General features: G+C 54.1%; 1 protein-coding gene across 2 annotated transcripts; it reads right to left on the bottom strand.

Annotated features, from left to right (window-relative positions):
* Nucleotides 1-1,486: 1,486 nt before the first annotated feature.
* SLC35F6 (solute carrier family 35 member F6) lies at nt 1,487-15,145 on the bottom strand. Of its 2 annotated transcripts, none has more exons than XM_006189700.3 (6): nt 14,939-15,145; nt 7,894-7,966; nt 7,024-7,195; nt 6,552-6,764; nt 5,671-5,781; nt 1,487-4,354 (listed from the first exon to the last, which is right to left on the bottom strand). In XM_006189700.3, the coding sequence occupies exons 1-6, from the start codon at nt 15,013-15,015 to the stop codon at nt 3,885-3,887; spliced, it is 1,116 nt and encodes a 371-aa protein (XP_006189762.1). In that variant the 5' UTR covers nt 15,016-15,145; the 3' UTR covers nt 1,487-3,884. The 2 variants fall into 2 exon arrangements, with proteins under 2 accessions (XP_006189762.1, XP_014418994.1); XM_014563508.2 differs by lacking the exon at nt 7,894-7,966 and adding an exon at nt 8,002-8,179 and having other exon boundaries at nt 14,939-15,092.
* Between the last annotated feature and the right edge of the window lie 632 nt (nt 15,146-15,777).

Genomic DNA, 15,777 nt, shown 5'->3' with positions numbered 1-15,777 from the left:
TTGAATACCTAGAAATGGAATTGCTGGATCACATGGTAGTTCTATTGTTAATTTTTCGAGGATCCTCCATACAATTTACCACCAGCAGTGCACAAGGATTCCTTTTCACTAATGGCTGCACTAATTACTCCCACCAGGGCACAAGGGTTCCCTTTTCTCCGTATCCTGTTATTTCTTGTGTTTTTGATAACAGCCATTCTTACAGGTGTGAGCTGATGATAGCTCATTGTGGTTTTGATTTGCATTTTCCTGATGCTTAATGATGTTGAGCATCTTTTCATGTGCCTAGTGCCCATCTTTTTATAAGCTGTTTCTTCCTCCTAGAATATTCCTTTCCTGCTCACCTTGCAATACTGGGCTCAAGCAGAGCTGACAGCTCTGGGCAATTTGTCCGTCTCTCCCTACTACCTGCCCTGCCCCTCAGACAAAGGCCTCTCACTGCACACCATGCTGAGCTGGAATTCTTCCTTTACATATTCACTTCTTCTGTTTTCTCTGATGGAGCCAGTTCTTGGAGCAGTTCAGTTCTCAATAAAGTTTGCTGAATTCTAGGATAGAAATCCCTTATGAAAAATTTTCTGGACCAGAGCTGTTAATGAAGAAAGGCAGTTTATAAACTTTTATGGCTACAGAGGGAACCTCCTGCTGACCTTGGGTTTTCCAAAGATGTAGTCAACAGAAGGCCAGAGGGGTCTTAACCAAGGGAAATAGGAAAGAATGAAATCATAAGCATGGCAGGGAAGTGAACACACTGAGGAATGCTAAGAACCTCTCTTAGTAGGCAGCCAAGGTCTTGAGAAGTAACCTCTCTTGTCCAAGGTCACCCAGTCGAGGGAGAGGCGGGGCTGAGGACACAGCTCGCTGACTCTGGATTCTGCTTCTTTACCCCACACCACGTGGCCGTTTGCCCCACTCCTACCGTCCTCTCCTCTCAGGGTACTCTGACCTCCTTGAATGCTGTTTGCTTGTTCTAGTAGAGACCTTTGGACAGAATGAAGGCCAACACAACCACCTGGCAGGATCCTAAATCTCTCTTGTGGGCAGCTTCCTGGCAGAGGAGCCTGAGGGCTACTCCAAGCCTGGACTGTAGTCCTAGATGAAGCCCCTACCCCAGGGTCCCCCAGGACCATTCTGGAAGGGGGAGGGACTGGCCAGTTCACTGCAATGCAGATGGTCTGAATTGCACTGTACGTGAACCAATGTTAACAGAAGTCTCTTATCAGTCAATTCTAATTTGGGGTCCAGACCCCCCTTACTCCACTCAGAACAGTAGGCCACAGCTAGACATTCCTCACAACCCTTTACACTCAGCGAGAGACTGGAGGTCCTTAACCTCCCCATCCCTCCCCCAAGGGACCAGCAAGACACAGCACAGGCTCTCAAACTCACGCTCCACAGCAGCCCAGACAGCAGGATAGAGTGACCACATCTCCAGGGTTTGAAAGGGCACCTAGAGTCAAACATAAAATGTTCACGAGGCATCATATTTTCTCTTATAATCGATGTGAGGTTTATGCTCTACTCCACAATTGTATGTTTGAACAACACATTTCTTCCCCTCCAAGCAAAACTCATGCTCCTCCCCAGGGCTCTGCTGGGACTTCAGCGCTTGACAGACCACCCTGGTGGGCAGTGCAGCCTTACATGGCGCTTCACTGTGCACTGGAGTTTACAGGCACCTTCCCTTTAGTATCTTAGGTAATATTCACACCCATCCAGTGAGATGGAGGCTTTCCCATTTCAGAGATGTGAACACGCAAAGCTCTAGGAGGTAAAGCAAGTTGCCCGAGTGGGTGACAGGCCTGAGTGAGTCCCCCCTCGCCATGCTGTGCCCTCACCCCTGAAGTCCCACTATTAACCCTCAACCCTTCAATGTTAAAATCCACAGTCCCTTTGGCAGCACTCAGAGGGCTACGACTTTTGCACACCTGAGTATAGAGGCAAGGGTAGCCCACGCAGAGCAGTCCTGGACCCTTGGTTAGGGCTCCTGGCTATGCTTCTATGCAAGAATGGGATGGGCAAGGACTGAGAACCAGGACATCTGGCTTTGCCAGTCTCTGGCTGTGTGTCCTTTGGAAGTATCTTCCTCTCTGGGCTTCAGTTTCTTCATCTGAACAATGCGTGGGGAACTTAGTGGTTTCTATGCTTTGGGACATTCAAGCTTTTCCATTCCAGCATTCTAGACTGTACCTCCAAGAATGTCCCAACCCTTGGGCTCCATCCCTCTTGTTAAAAAGATGTCCATATTGCCAATTTCCCTTTTCTTTGTAAAAATAAAGCCTGAAACAACATTGTAAGGCTCCAGCTTTCTGGACAAGGCAGCTTGGTCCCCACCACCCCCATTCTCCATTTCCCCCTTTCTGTGGCACATTCTGTGGCCACAGGAGCTCAGGGCTCCCTGGGATTCAGAGCTGACGGGATGGGAGGCCCTCCGATCCCAAAAAACTGTAAGAACCTGCTGGAACCCCGCAGCCCTGGGGCTTTGCTTGTCAGAGATCCCTTCCCCCAGGATCTCCTTTAAGGAAGGCATCGGGTGTTTTGTTTCATGATTGAGCTGCCCAGGAAAATGGTCTGAGGCTCCAGAAACTGCCAGACGGAGGAGCACTGGGACAAGGGGTGCTCAGCTCCCTGAGGTCCCTGATGCCAGCCCCCTCGCTTCAGGGTGGGTTTACTGGGAGGGCAGCAGCACATGATGCTTCTTTCTCCAAACACAGATGGAAAAGTACTTTGGAAGTACGCCCCAAAGATTTGGAATCGGGTAAACGCCACGTGGGAAACTGGATCCATAAGGAAGTCGCTTAACCTTCTCTGAGCCACAGTTTCCTCATCTGCACCCACCTGTGCAGGCTGTTACGCACAGAAAGCAAGCTAAGCACTGAATACAACACCTGGCTACCAGAAATCGCTCTATAAATAGTAGCCTCCTGTTAAATCCATCACCCTGGAGGGTTCTCCATGGAGTCGAGTTGCTGGGGGTGGGGCTGAGGCCCAGGTGTGCTCTACACCCTAGCCTGCTGCCGGATCCGGGAGCCCAGGGCAGGAGAGCCCTTTTGCCAAACTTACAACTCTGGGCCTCAGTTTCCTCATCTTTAAAATGGAACATGGGGAGTTCATAAAAGCAGCTATCCAGGGCTGCCTAGAATTTCCTTGTAATCTCCCCCAGGTCAGGAGGCCTTGAGTGTGTAAGCAAGTTCGCCAAAGCAGGTGAGGGGAGAACACCGCGGGCGGGGAGCATTTCCAATAAATGGGCTGTTACTTCTTCCTCGGGTTGGTCAAAACCACAGGCCCACAGAATGGGCCCAGCTGGGCTGGAAGGCACTGAAGCCACACCATCAACACCTTCTGCTTTACAGAGCAGGACGGCAAGGCACAGAGTGACTCATACAGGGCCAGGGAGCACACATACTAAGTCTGCAACAAGGCAATGGCTGAAAGCAAGGCCTCCGGACAGGGTCAGGGAATATCTTACAAGTTTTAGAATATACAGCGCTTAGTTCTGCTTGAATTTGCTCACTGACCTCTCTCCTTGGGAGAACCACATTCAACTCATGATTTGGGAGGCCCTCGAGCTGTTGGTTCCTGTGATTCTGCTTCATGTTTCAGCTCCAGTGTTGCAGGAGGGGACTCAGGGGCTGGGGGAGCCTGGTGGGGGGTGGGTCACTGCACTCAGGCCTGTCGGGGCTGGGTACCACTTCTCAGCAGGTGGTGGTGACAAAGGAGGAGCTGGGTGTTATGTTTTCTGTGGCAGCAGCTGCCCCGGGGGTCTTTGGGGAGGGGCAGGGCGAGGCCTGGGGGACAGGGCACTTGGGGTTCACCAGCCCACGTGGCCTCAGCCTCAGGGTGAACAAGGAGTGTCCTGGGGCAGCAGAGGTCCCACAGGAGGCTCAGCTGCCATCGTTGATGGGAGTCCGGGAGCCCCCCAGCAGTCTCTCATGCTCGCCCTCCTCCATGGGGGGCCGGCCCCTGCCCAGGCGGGTCAGCAGCGGGCGGTGCAGCCCATTGTAGAGGGCGGTGCCGGTCAGGAGGATGAGGAAGCCGAGGATCTGCAGTGGGTGGAAGGCCTCCCAACCCAGCGCCAGGCTCACTGCCCAGATGACAATGGTCCGCAGGCTGTCCAGCACCATTCGGGTGGTGGCACTCAGTTCCTTGGTGACGCTGATGCCCGCAAAGTTGAAGAAGGCGATGCTGCTGATGTTGCCCAGCAGCGCCAGGGCGATGAGCGGCTGGTGGCCCACCTGGCAGAAGGCGTCCAGCGCATCCTCCAGCGTCCCGCGAGGGCTTCCGCTGAAGGAGCCGGCAGGGATGTAGTACATGGGCACCAGCAGCAGGGAGAGGATCACGAAGCCAAAGAGGCCTGCGGGAGGGGAGCAAGCATGTCACGCTCTCTGCTGGGCCCCCAGCCTCCCAGCACATTCCGCCCAGCAAGTCCGCTGATCTGCTGGCCACCCCTTCCTAGAGGCCCTCCCCCCAGCCCCTTCCTTTCAGATCCTGGAGCCGTCTTGCTTATCAGGAACTCATAATGGCCCACAGACTGGGCTCTGGCAGCCCCAAATTCACCTTCATCCACATTTTTCTTACTGGACCCAAAATAAGAAATACATTTTATCCATGACCAGTATACGTGTGCACAGACATGTACACACACTTTCACAAAATAGCTACCCTTACGATTTACAATGCTCTCTGACACTTATAAATTCTATTCTTTTCATTTACAAAAGGATTGCTAGTGGCAACCACAACATGGCTCTCCCAAGTGGAAAAATGTAGCTAATTTAATGCCACTGGTCTGTGACAGGAGTTGGGCCAGAATGTAAATCAATGTACTGCTTCATTCAGAAATCTCTTTTCTCTTGCTAGGGAAAAAAAATGAGGGGAAATAATCAGTGTGCTCAATGACGCAGCTGACTTAGTTAACATTCTGCCCTCCATTCACAGTGGGCAAGGCACAAACAGCTCCCTGACTGGTCCATTGGTCACACGTTGGTAGCACTGCTCTAATCCACCCTGCTAGTTACATATTTTTTTAAGCATAATTTTGATTTACTTCCCTGCTCAAAAACCTTTGATGGTTCTTCCCTACCTGTCATTTAAAGTTTAAATCCACTAGTCTGATGTTCAAGGTTCTCTACGATATGACCTGGACATATTCAATTCCTGGTCATTTCCCCAACATCAAACCTGTATCTCACCCAATCTTTTCCTCAGTGGTTTCCAAGTCCATGTCCAGCTCCCCATGTCTTCTCTCTGGCTGGAGTTCCCTCCTTCCCACTGTTGCCTATTAAACTGTGCAGCTCGAATGCCACCCTCACTGTGCCGAGACACTCAGATATGCTTGGCAAGTGAAGTGTCACTTAAGCAAAAATGGTCTGAGCTAAAATGCACTGCCTAGTCCTTCTTGCTGGTCAATTTCTCTAGAGTGGGACTTGCATCTCATTTTTCATTGTCCTTGTCCTCCCTTAGCTCCTGGCTGCGTGCACAGCAGGCGTCAGAGTGTTTGTCAACACATACATGGTGAAGAGAGGAAGGAAGGGGGGCAGGAGGCTCACCCCACCCAGAGGTCCCCAGCACCTTGCCCTGCATCCCTACTTGTGCATTCACCCCACGTGCTACCCTGCAGTGAGAGCCCCGGCCCAGTGCCCTCCCGCCGGCCCGTGTGCTCACACACACCCTCAGTGCCAACTGCCCGCAGCGGGTGCACGTTGTGCTTGTAGACGAACTTCTCCTCTAGCACCATCTGGATGGAGACGATGATCTGGGCCATAATGATCAGCAGGTCCCCTATGGGAAAGAAGGGGCCCAGGGTGAGGCCTGGGCTGCACCAGGGTTGGGAGGCAGGGTGGCAGGCCCAGGGCTGAGGGAGACAGCTCCCACAGGGACATATAGCACCCGAAGCCCCTGACTCTGTAGGGCACCATACAGTCCATGAGGCTAGGTCATGACAACCTGGCACCTGATCTCCCAGCCCCTGGGGGGTGGGGCAGGCCAGCAGGGCAGGCATTATCACCCACTCAGGGCTGAGGTTCCAGAAGGTCCGGGGACCTGTCTGAGCCTGAGAGCTGCACAATGGAGTAAGCAGATCTTCTGAAAAGTGACAGGCTTTCAGATGGACATTTCGGGTTTAATCCTGCCTCTGGGCAACTAGGGTGGTCACTTCACTGTAAAAAGGGCTGCAAGGCTGCCTTTCTGGGATGGTGGGGATGGCTGTGATGACAAGCACACAGCGGGCAGCAGGGGGTGGGCCCTTGGGAAGTACTCACTCTGTATTCCTGTCCTCTCCCAGATCCAGCAGTTTGTGCTGGAAAGTATATTGCAGCACAAGCCCGCTCCCTCCTCTGACCTCCCTGCTCCTTATGTACTCCTCCCTCCTGCTGCCTGCCCCTCTCAGCTCCTCCCTACACTCTTTCCATCACCTCGAGAGCAGGTGCATGTCTGCATCAGCTGGTGCCCGCCACACCCTCCCCCAGGGTTTGGTGTACGGCAGTGCTTGTAAAAGTTTGGTAGTGACTCTGTGCTGGGCAGCCCAGTGGGACCTCCAACCCCGGCCACACCTGTGATCACTTCGCTGAGCTTGTGCTGCCCATCGTGCTTGCTCAGAAGGTCGGCCAGGCCCACGACCACCAGCCCCGCGATGGTTACCAGGATGCCCAGCCACTGGCTCAGCACCAGCCTCCGTCCCAGGAAGGCCACTGAAAAGAGGCCAGTGAATATGATCACGGCTCCCCGCAGCATCTGGAAGCTGGAGGCACTGGTCATGTTCAGCGCTAGGAGAGGAGAGACGCGCAACATTAGCTCCTGAGGGCCAAGCTTGTCTATTCCCTGAAGTGTCCTCAGGGCTGAAGACGTGCCCGGCACATAGTAAGTACTCAATAAATCCTGGATCGGGGTGTGTGTGTGTGTAAAGGTCAGTAGGGAGGGGCAGGGATACTGAAGATGCTCTGGGGTAGGGGTGGCTCTTTCCCCAGCAGCCCCCGTGGGCCACAGGCTTCACTGAGCCCTTCGCAGCCTGGCCTGGCTACTCACCCACATACATGATGCTGGTCCCAGTCATGTCACAGAGGGCTGGGGGCAGGAAGAGGAGGGGGTTGAAGGGCTGCTGGGGGTCGGCGCTGGGGTCTGGGGTCCCTGCTAGCCTGCACTGGAGCAGGTAGAAGGCAGCCAGGCAGGAGAACTCCCCCAGGAACATGCCCACTGCCTGCAAGGAGAGAACCATAGGAGTTCAGAGCCAGAAGGGTGACCACCCAGAACAAAATTTTTAAAACGCAACCTTTCTTTAAACAAGAGTTTATCTATAACCCCAACACGTAAAACAGACAAAGGCAGAACTGCCGTGTCAAACATCTCAATGGGACCCTCAGGCTGCAGACAGCCCGGTCTGAAAAACCACCAATCTGGGCCAATCCCTGTTCAAGTTCCAAGTGGAGAAATCAAGGCCCGAGAGGCTCAAGAATTTATTTTAGGTCACAAATCAAGTTGTTGTCAGAGCGGAAGCTAAAATCTGAGTCTCTCACTTTCCAGGCTAGCAATAAGGCATCTTCCATTTATGGTGTCTGCCCTGTCCCAGGGGGGTCTGGGCTCCCTGGAATTGGAGAGCAGGTTTTACACGGGGCTTGACTTTTCCAAATGTGTCCTGACTTGGCCGTGGTGAGGGTTGGCCTCACGGTGCCCAGGGCATGACCGCTCACCAGGACTTGTGCAAGCCTCCTACAGGGGACAATGCCCTTTGCTCCCATCCGGAGGGCACTGCATACCCGGCCTCTGCTCTGAGACGGGAGAGAGAGAAGCGAGTGGCTCCCAGGCACTCCACCCCTAGGTCAGGAGATAGCAGGGCCTTACGGGGCACCTGTCCTATAAGCCTGGGAGTTGGGAGGTAGGGAAGTCAGGGACAGATACCTGGAGAAAAGGATGCTGGAAGCTGTGTTCCTTGCTCCCTCCACAGCCTGGGGCCACAAAGTTGTCTGCCCACCTGCAGCAGAGAGAGAGGAGGTCAAACCCTCCTACCTGGTCCTGGGGCCTGCGGTGAGCTCACTCCTCGCAAGGCTGAGAGGCCAGACTCAGGGGACTCTGTCTGGGGCGGGGCTCCCTCTCCAAGGGGCCAGTCTCCATGACAAGGAGCCTTCATCTGAGATTGTGGACAGAATGTGGGGGCCTGGGAAACTTTAGCTGAAATTTCATGAACCTGCAACAGAAATTGTGCATTTCCTCAAATTATGAAGGTAGTACTATGGTCCCTGCAACTTTGTCACATGTGGAAATCACAGCTATTGTCATGATCACATTAGAGTCCCTGTAGAAACTGTGAAGTCATCATTTATAGTCATCACTACTCCAAAATTACAGTAATTAGACCCAATGCTTATAATTTCATGGGTTAAGAAATGCACGTGCACACACATGCACACTCCGATATCACAAACTGGCCTTTTTTTAGTTTTGATAACTTTATTTCAACATAATTGCCTTCTTCTGTAATTCTTGGTCTTTTATGTGTACATTTAAAAACACTACTCTAAGCTTCACCAGGCTACAAAGGGAACGATGGCTCAAAAACATCAAGTCCCTGGTCTACAAGGTCACGGAAGCCCTGGGAAATGACTGCCTGCCACAGACCACCCGGTCACCTTCACATAACCCAAAGGATCTGGAGGGTTTCTCTAGCACTGGCTCTGAAGCAGGTGGCAAGCACACGGCACTTGTGGAGCGGCCTGCCATCCAGCGCCCCGGCAGATGGGCCTGACTGGCGATGGCATGCTTCCCTGCCGAGCCCGGACCCCGCCGGGGCCCTGCTCTGGGCAGCTACCACCAGCCTTTCTGCACTGACCAGCGTCTGCACTCAAGCTCCCACCCCCCGAATTTTGGCTGGGCTTAGTTATGTCCCTGGGATTGAATCTGTCTTTAATTTGAAAGCCCGTCAGATATTTAGAGAGGTTTTCACCTTCAAATCTGCTCCTCTGCTGGATAAGCAGCCTCAGTCGTTGCTAACCCTTCACTCCCCTGGGTGTTGACTTCGGGACGTGCTACGGTGGGCCCAGGCCCACAGCCAAGGGCAGGTAATCTGGTCCAGATGGAGGCTGGCAAGACGGATGTCCCTCCCTGGTGCTGGACATCCTGCTTAGTTCTGGCTCTCGGCTAGCGGGGCAGGACAGGACAGGGGAGGTGGGTGAGGACCACATGCCAATGGTATGGCTCACATAGGCTGGTCTGCTCTCCGGCCCAGACTCCCTTTTACAGACAGAGCCTTCAGAGAGGGTCTGGGTGAGACAATTGAGCAAAACAGAGAGAAGTGAGGAAGAGGGAAGAGGTCAAGCTTTACCAAGGGCACAGAAATAACTGCCCTGGAGCGAGGGCAGGTCAGAGAGCTAGTTCCCAGGGCTCTTCTAGGAGGGACAAGGCAGGTCCTGCCAAGTTCACGAAGGTCAACCAGAAGCTTGGGGCAAGGGCTGGTGCGGAAGCCCTTTCGTCATCCTGGGGCCACAGCCAAAGCACAGACTGGCTGGCTCAAGAAGACCCCTGATCTAGTAGTGGGGCCACCTCCTGGTCCCCCCGGGCCCCTGCCTACGCACTTTACAATCATGACAACGCACATCTGTATCACTTTCTGGTTCCAGTCATTGTCACTTGAGAGGGTGTGAGCTCAGCATGCAGCAGCTTCCCCATCTCTCAATCCCCTGCTCCTGGCACATTATCATACAGAAGTGCAAACATTTTTCTGTTGAGTGATTGGGACCTCCAGACCCCACTGGACAAATTTTAGGCAGGTACTACAGTCCATATGCAATGTCTCCTAATTTCCCACCTGGTCTGAGGCGCCCCCTGCTGGTAGGACCAGCTGGGTCTGTCCTTCCCTAGGGAGGCAGGGGAGCTGGCTAGAGGGCTGAGCTTCCTCCCCTCCCTCAGGGCTGTCTTTGCTTTCTCCAAGGGTTGGGTCTGCCTGAACAGGCTGGGGCTGGCAAGTTCCCAGCAAGGGAAATGGAATCTTTTTGTATCTGAGGGACTGGGGCAGGTTTACAGCCCCAGGAATTGGGTGTCAGAACAGGCTGCCCTGCCCAGCCTCTGGCCAGGGAGGAGTTCAGGCCTGCAGTCACTTTGGGATAGAATCAGGCTTCTCATTCTGCCCTGGGAAAGGCTTTGGCTCACTGTGCAATCACAGAAGGACCCCACGTACCACAGAACAAGAGCCAAAATCCAGCACCAGTTTATCTGGGGATGACAGCAATGACCCCCACCTCCCTACCCCACCCCAGTGGGATAGCACTTGTGTCTTTGCAAAATGCTTCATTAACATGTTTTTTACAAATGTTCAACTCCTTGAGTATTGACTTTGTACCAAGCCTGTGCTGTGCACTTCATGTGGGTCGTGTGGTTTAAGCCTCACAACCAGCCTCAGGGTGGAGGGGTGGAGAGAGCCAAGTTCAGGCTCACATAGTTAACAATAGGCAGATGCTGGGCCAAACCCATCTGCTTGAATTTATTTTCAGAAAAGGCAGCAGGAGACACAGAAAACTCAGACTTTTGAGTCTCATAGGTTGGATGAGTTATAGTTTTCTCACCTATAAAATGGGGTAATAATGCCAACACTGATGAATTGGCAAAAGTAATAAATGAGACATATAAGACCTGGCACATGAAGGTAGTCACTGAAAGTTCGTTTCTGCCCTTTCTCCGTGTCTCCTCTGTTGAGCAGGAGCCATCGCCCTGTGTGTTGCGTGGGCATGGCCCCAGCTCTGCTCCAGCCTGAAAGCTTCTGGGAGAGCATCCATCCTCTCGGACCCACCCTGCGGTTCCCCAGAGCCGCAAAGTGCTGAAATAGGAGAACACACTCAGCCGTGGTCTCAGGAAGCTCCTTATTTGACAGATGAGAAACCCAGGGGCCAGAGAAGGCTTGAGGGATACAGGGAAGCCCTATACCCAGAAGCCTGCACCTCCAGTTTCAAGTTTCCTCAACACCTATCATCTTCTTATTCCAGGCTCTTCCCACTCTCCTGGCTGAGGTGGGGAGGTCAGCCCTGCAGATGGGCCCTCCACTCTCTCTAGACATTGTATCCTGGGAAAAGCCATGGTCTCTAGGGCAGGAGGCCAGTAGGCCTCAGAGGGTGATGGGTGGTGCCCCTTGCGGGGTGTAGGGGTGGGGTATTGTGTGTGTGTGGTGTGTGTGTGAGTCACCCTCACGTGGCCTTGCCCAGCCAAACTCAAAGCTCAGCATTCTGAGAGTTGTGTGCGTCTATGTGTGGGCCGAGGTGGCGGACAGAGACTGAGGAAGTGGCTGATGTAGCTGCCTCGGACTGATTAGCTGTGTGTCCATTCCCTGCAGAATCTGTGCCATTTCCTTTCACATCCGGAGACTGTCAGTCCCAATGCGTCAGCTTTTCTCTCCTGCCTGGGATCTTCAGAAGTGCCCTGGGGCTTCGATGTCACAGCAAGTGGCCTGGGCTCACGTGGTGATAAATGATGACAAGCCCTCTCATCTCCTAAGTATTAGGAAACCCTCAGTAGAGCTTACACTGTGTACAGGAAGAAGGTGGGACAGGTATTATCAGCCCATTTTACAGATGAGGCTTGGAGATGCCCAATGACTCATCTAATCCCACAGCTTCTAAGCCTCAAGCTCCTTCCACTACTACACTGCCTTCCTGACTTAAGGCTTTCTCCAGCTGGCCTAAACCCCTTTGAAGCAACTATCCCATCCCAGCTCATGGAACCTAAGGCTGGGGGAAGCGGCAGCTGCCAAGGCAAATGTTAGAGCTGGCACAGAAGGCACAGTGAGAGTCCTTCCCTAATGGAGGCCCAGTGATCCCAGGCCTCTCGTCACCTTCCTGGCAGGGTCCCTGGACCCAGCAGGCCTAACTGTTGGAGAAGAGACCCCCATGACTCCTTGCTGGCTGGGTGGGCTTCACAGACTGCAGAAGTTTAGGAGGGATGGGATCTGAGCCTTACTGAGTGAGTGGCCACCTGACCCTCACTCTTTCCATGCAGAACCCCCAGCTGGATTCTGGAGAAGGGGGCTGTGAAATGGGCCTGGTTCAGGCAGACAGCGCTAAGCAGCGCCACAGGAGGGCAAAATGTTTGGTCTCCATCAGGTGCATCAGCAGAAGGCCTGGTGGGGACGAGGAAGCACCTACTGAAAGGAGCTGCTCCACAGGAAGGGTCCCTCTGCCCAAGACCCAGGCACAGGGCTAAAGGGCCAGCCTGCCTGGTGGCTTTCCCTCTTGTGGGTAGGTGAGCCCCAGCCCCGGCCCCAGCCAAGGCAGGCAGTCTCCCTGCAGCACAGCCACCCTGCTGAGTGGACAGTGACTTCCTGCAGCAAGAGATGACCTGTGGTCCCAGCAGAGCGGGCAGCACGTGCTCACGCCCACTTCCTCATCTGCTGTCTTCAGCCATCCCAAGAACCAGGGGAGGGAAACGTTATGCTCATACTACAGGCCAAGAAACTGCAAGAGGCTACTAGAGGCTCTAAACCTGAAACCTGAGTGACCTCTGGCTTCAGCGGCGGAAACTGAGCAATAGCAGGATCTCCTGGGCTGGGACAGGGCTTCAGGTGTTTGCCACCCAGTCCCAGAGGGAAGGTGCTCCGATGGCAGGGAGGGGAGATGCCACTATAGGATTGCAACTTCCATGGGCACATGCTTGTCTGTTCTTGTCTGGGGAGATGTAGGAGGAAACCCCCAAAGAAGAGGGATGGGGGGCACTGCAGCTGTAAGAGAACAGGCCTGGACTAAAACGCTGACACCTAGGTCTGGGCACCAACCAGCTGAGTCACACACACAAACTTTTCTTGGGACCTTGACTGTAAATTGTGGGGATTAGAATCGATGATTTCTGTTTCTAACAACTCTAAATGCCCCCAAGAATGACGACAGAAGTCCCCAGCCTCATCCATATTGGAGGTTAAGAGCATGGATTCTAGAGCCAGACTACTTAGGCTCAAATATAAACTTTGCCACTCAGTAGCTGAGTTGAACTTGGGTAAGCAAGTCCATCTTTCCAGACCTTAGTTTCCTCATCCAGGGACAACTGGATACGTTCATCTATCTCATAGGGTGGTTATGAGAATTCATTAAATTAACTCATGAAAGACAGCCAGGGCAGGACTGGGCACCTGGAGCTCTCTGTGCATTAGCTGGTTAGCACTTGCTGTGGTCACATTTCTGTCTGTCTGTCTGTCCCTGCCAGAAACTGCAGGTCAGAGTGACTGCAAATCAATAATTCCCATCAGGATGTACACAGCTGCTCGCCCACATCCTTTCTCTGAGAGCGTCCTTTTCAGAGTCTGGCCTCAGACTGTTGAGGCTCCAGTGCTGGGGCTCATCACAGGTAGGGAGGTTCCTGAGAGGCCCCACATCAGGCTGCAGGGCAGGGAACAGGACCAAAGGTGGGGTCTCCACCTGGGAGCCTCTTTCTGGCCTCTCAGGCAGCCTCCAAGGGCAAGGCCTCCTGGGGCTGAGGATCCCCTGGCTTCTTACCTGACCCGCTTGGAGCTTTTTAAGGAAGGAGCTGAATCAGCACAGTTCACCCCACTAGTAACTGGCAATTTCAGCTCTCTTTGGGGATGGCAGCGCTGGCAGACCACTGCCACCCTATAAGGACCAGACTGAGGCCTTGGCTTGTGGGACAGACGGACAGGTGATTCATTCTGCTGCATTCAGATCCTAACTGAGATGGGAGCCTTTACAGCTGAGGGCTCAGCCAAAGGAGCAACTTTCAGGAAGCCTCAGGGCCCAGGAGCCCAGCACCAGACACAGACTCAGTTGGCCAGAGCCCAACCAGAAAGGCCCCACCCAGAGCTCCGCTTCCCGTGGAAAAGGGAGGACATTGTGATTGTCACGCATGTACACATCTGTCTCCTCCATGGCAGGTTCTAAGCACGTCAGAGGCAGTCCCAACCTCCTGAGGACCTTCTCTTGGTCACTTTTGTCTCCTTCCCTGAGTTCAGACAGTGCCTCACATAGCGCCCAACCTCCTGAGGACTGTCCTCACTGTCCCACAAGCACCTCACCCTCTTACATTGGAGCTGAACTGCCCCCCTACCCTCCCTGTCTGGTTTAATGACACTTCTGTTCTCCCAGGCAGAAGGCCAGGAGTGATTATTTGATTCCGTGGGTCAGGCCTCAGTGGCTTCATTCTGCACCTGGTCTCTCCCACCTGCCCCTTCCCTTCCCAGCTCACTGTCAACTCCTGGTTCCCCTCATTTGCTATGCAGCAGCCTTGGAGTGCTTTTCCCTGCACAAAACTACTCTCCACTTTGACCACCAGGTTCATCATCACTTTTAACATGTCACTCCCAGGCTCAAAAGACTCTCTTTGATAACAGGATGAAATCCAGGCTGGGCATTTGGTGCTAGTTACAATTCAATTTGATCTGGCCTTGCTGTTCTCCTACCTCGATGTCCCCACCACATGTAGAAATCCTACTGAAGCTTCAAGGCCCAGTCCTAACCCTTCCTCCAAGAGGGGCCCATGGGCACCTCCTTCTCCGTCATTGCAGCCCTCCACCCTCACTGGTCACTCGGCCCGCTGGGCAGCTGTTGTAGCCCTCCCAGGTCCACAGCTCCTGGAGAGCAGGGCTTCTGATGCATGCTTGTGAGGGGACACGGAAGGGAACTCCCTCCAGTTTAAGGATGAGGAAATCGAGGCGCAGAGTCGGGAAATGACTCGTTGGGATCAAACACACAATCAGAGCTGGGGCTTGGATCCTCCAGAGGGGGACAAGGCCTCGTTCCGCATTTTCCGGGGCCTCGCACCTCTTGGGTGGTCCATAAACCGCGTGAACCAATCAGAGAAACTAGGCTGGCTGGTGAAGCCAAGAAAAGAGAGCCGAGTAGAGGCAGGGAGCGGAAGGTGGGCGGGGTTCCCCAGAGCTCCCGCGGGCCGCCGAAGGCCCGGCCGAGCCTCCTCCCCTCCCGGCCAGGCCCCCTCCCCTCCCGGCCAGGCCCGGACTCACTTTGCCGAGAGCGTGTTGATGGAGCCGGTGACGAGCATGAGCCCGGCCAGGAACAGCTGGTACTTGGTCCAGGCCATGGCGGCGACGGGGGGGCGCGAAACTAGAGGGACCCCCGCAACCTCCGCGCTCGCTGGTGGTGGTAGCTCCGGATCTGGTCACCTGGGGGTCTCCGGCACGAGCGCTTCCGGGCCGGGAGTCACGTGGACCACAAGGACCCGCCCCGCCCTGGCTCGCTCCGCCCCCAGGGAGGGGGCAGCGCCTCGGTTTCTGAGCTCGAAAGAGTCGCGGTGCCAGTGCTGTTCAAGCCTGGAGCCAGGGAGCGCTGATCCCCACAGGGTGACCATGGCAAGTCACGGAACCAGGTCCCCCCATCTGCAAAAAGGGCTGATGGGACGATGCAATGTGAATGCATCGTGGATATTAGAGCGTTTTGTAGACCCTTTAGAGAGATGGAGCTGAAAAATATCAGAGGCGAACCACAAACTAGAAACGTCCAGCGTGGGAGTCTCCTCTCTACAGGGTGCTTGGGGGAACTCCCGGGAGGCCTGGGACGTGTCCCTAGAGACGCCAACCCACGTGTTGCCCACATCTTCCAGAAAAGTAGGAATCTAGTTCCTACTCCCTGGGAGACCATTTTATAACTAAGGAAAACATCTGAATTGAGAGAAGCCAAGTGATTTGCTTATGATCACACTAGTGAGTGATGGAGCAGAGGTTTGCACGCAGATTCTTCAGTTTCCCCTAAATCTGTGCCTTCTGCTCAGCTCCTCCACCAAGCTCACCCCACCGCTCCTTCTGGGATTCCCTGATGCTGCTGAGAAGCATCCACAGCAGAAAGA

This window comes from Camelus ferus, chromosome 15, assembly GCF_009834535.1.
Source record: "Camelus ferus isolate YT-003-E chromosome 15, BCGSAC_Cfer_1.0, whole genome shotgun sequence".
Taxonomy (NCBI): Eukaryota; Metazoa; Chordata; class Mammalia; order Artiodactyla; family Camelidae; genus Camelus; species Camelus ferus.
The sequence above is the reverse complement of the archived record's forward strand: the minus strand, read 5'-3'. Positions and strand labels throughout refer to the sequence as shown.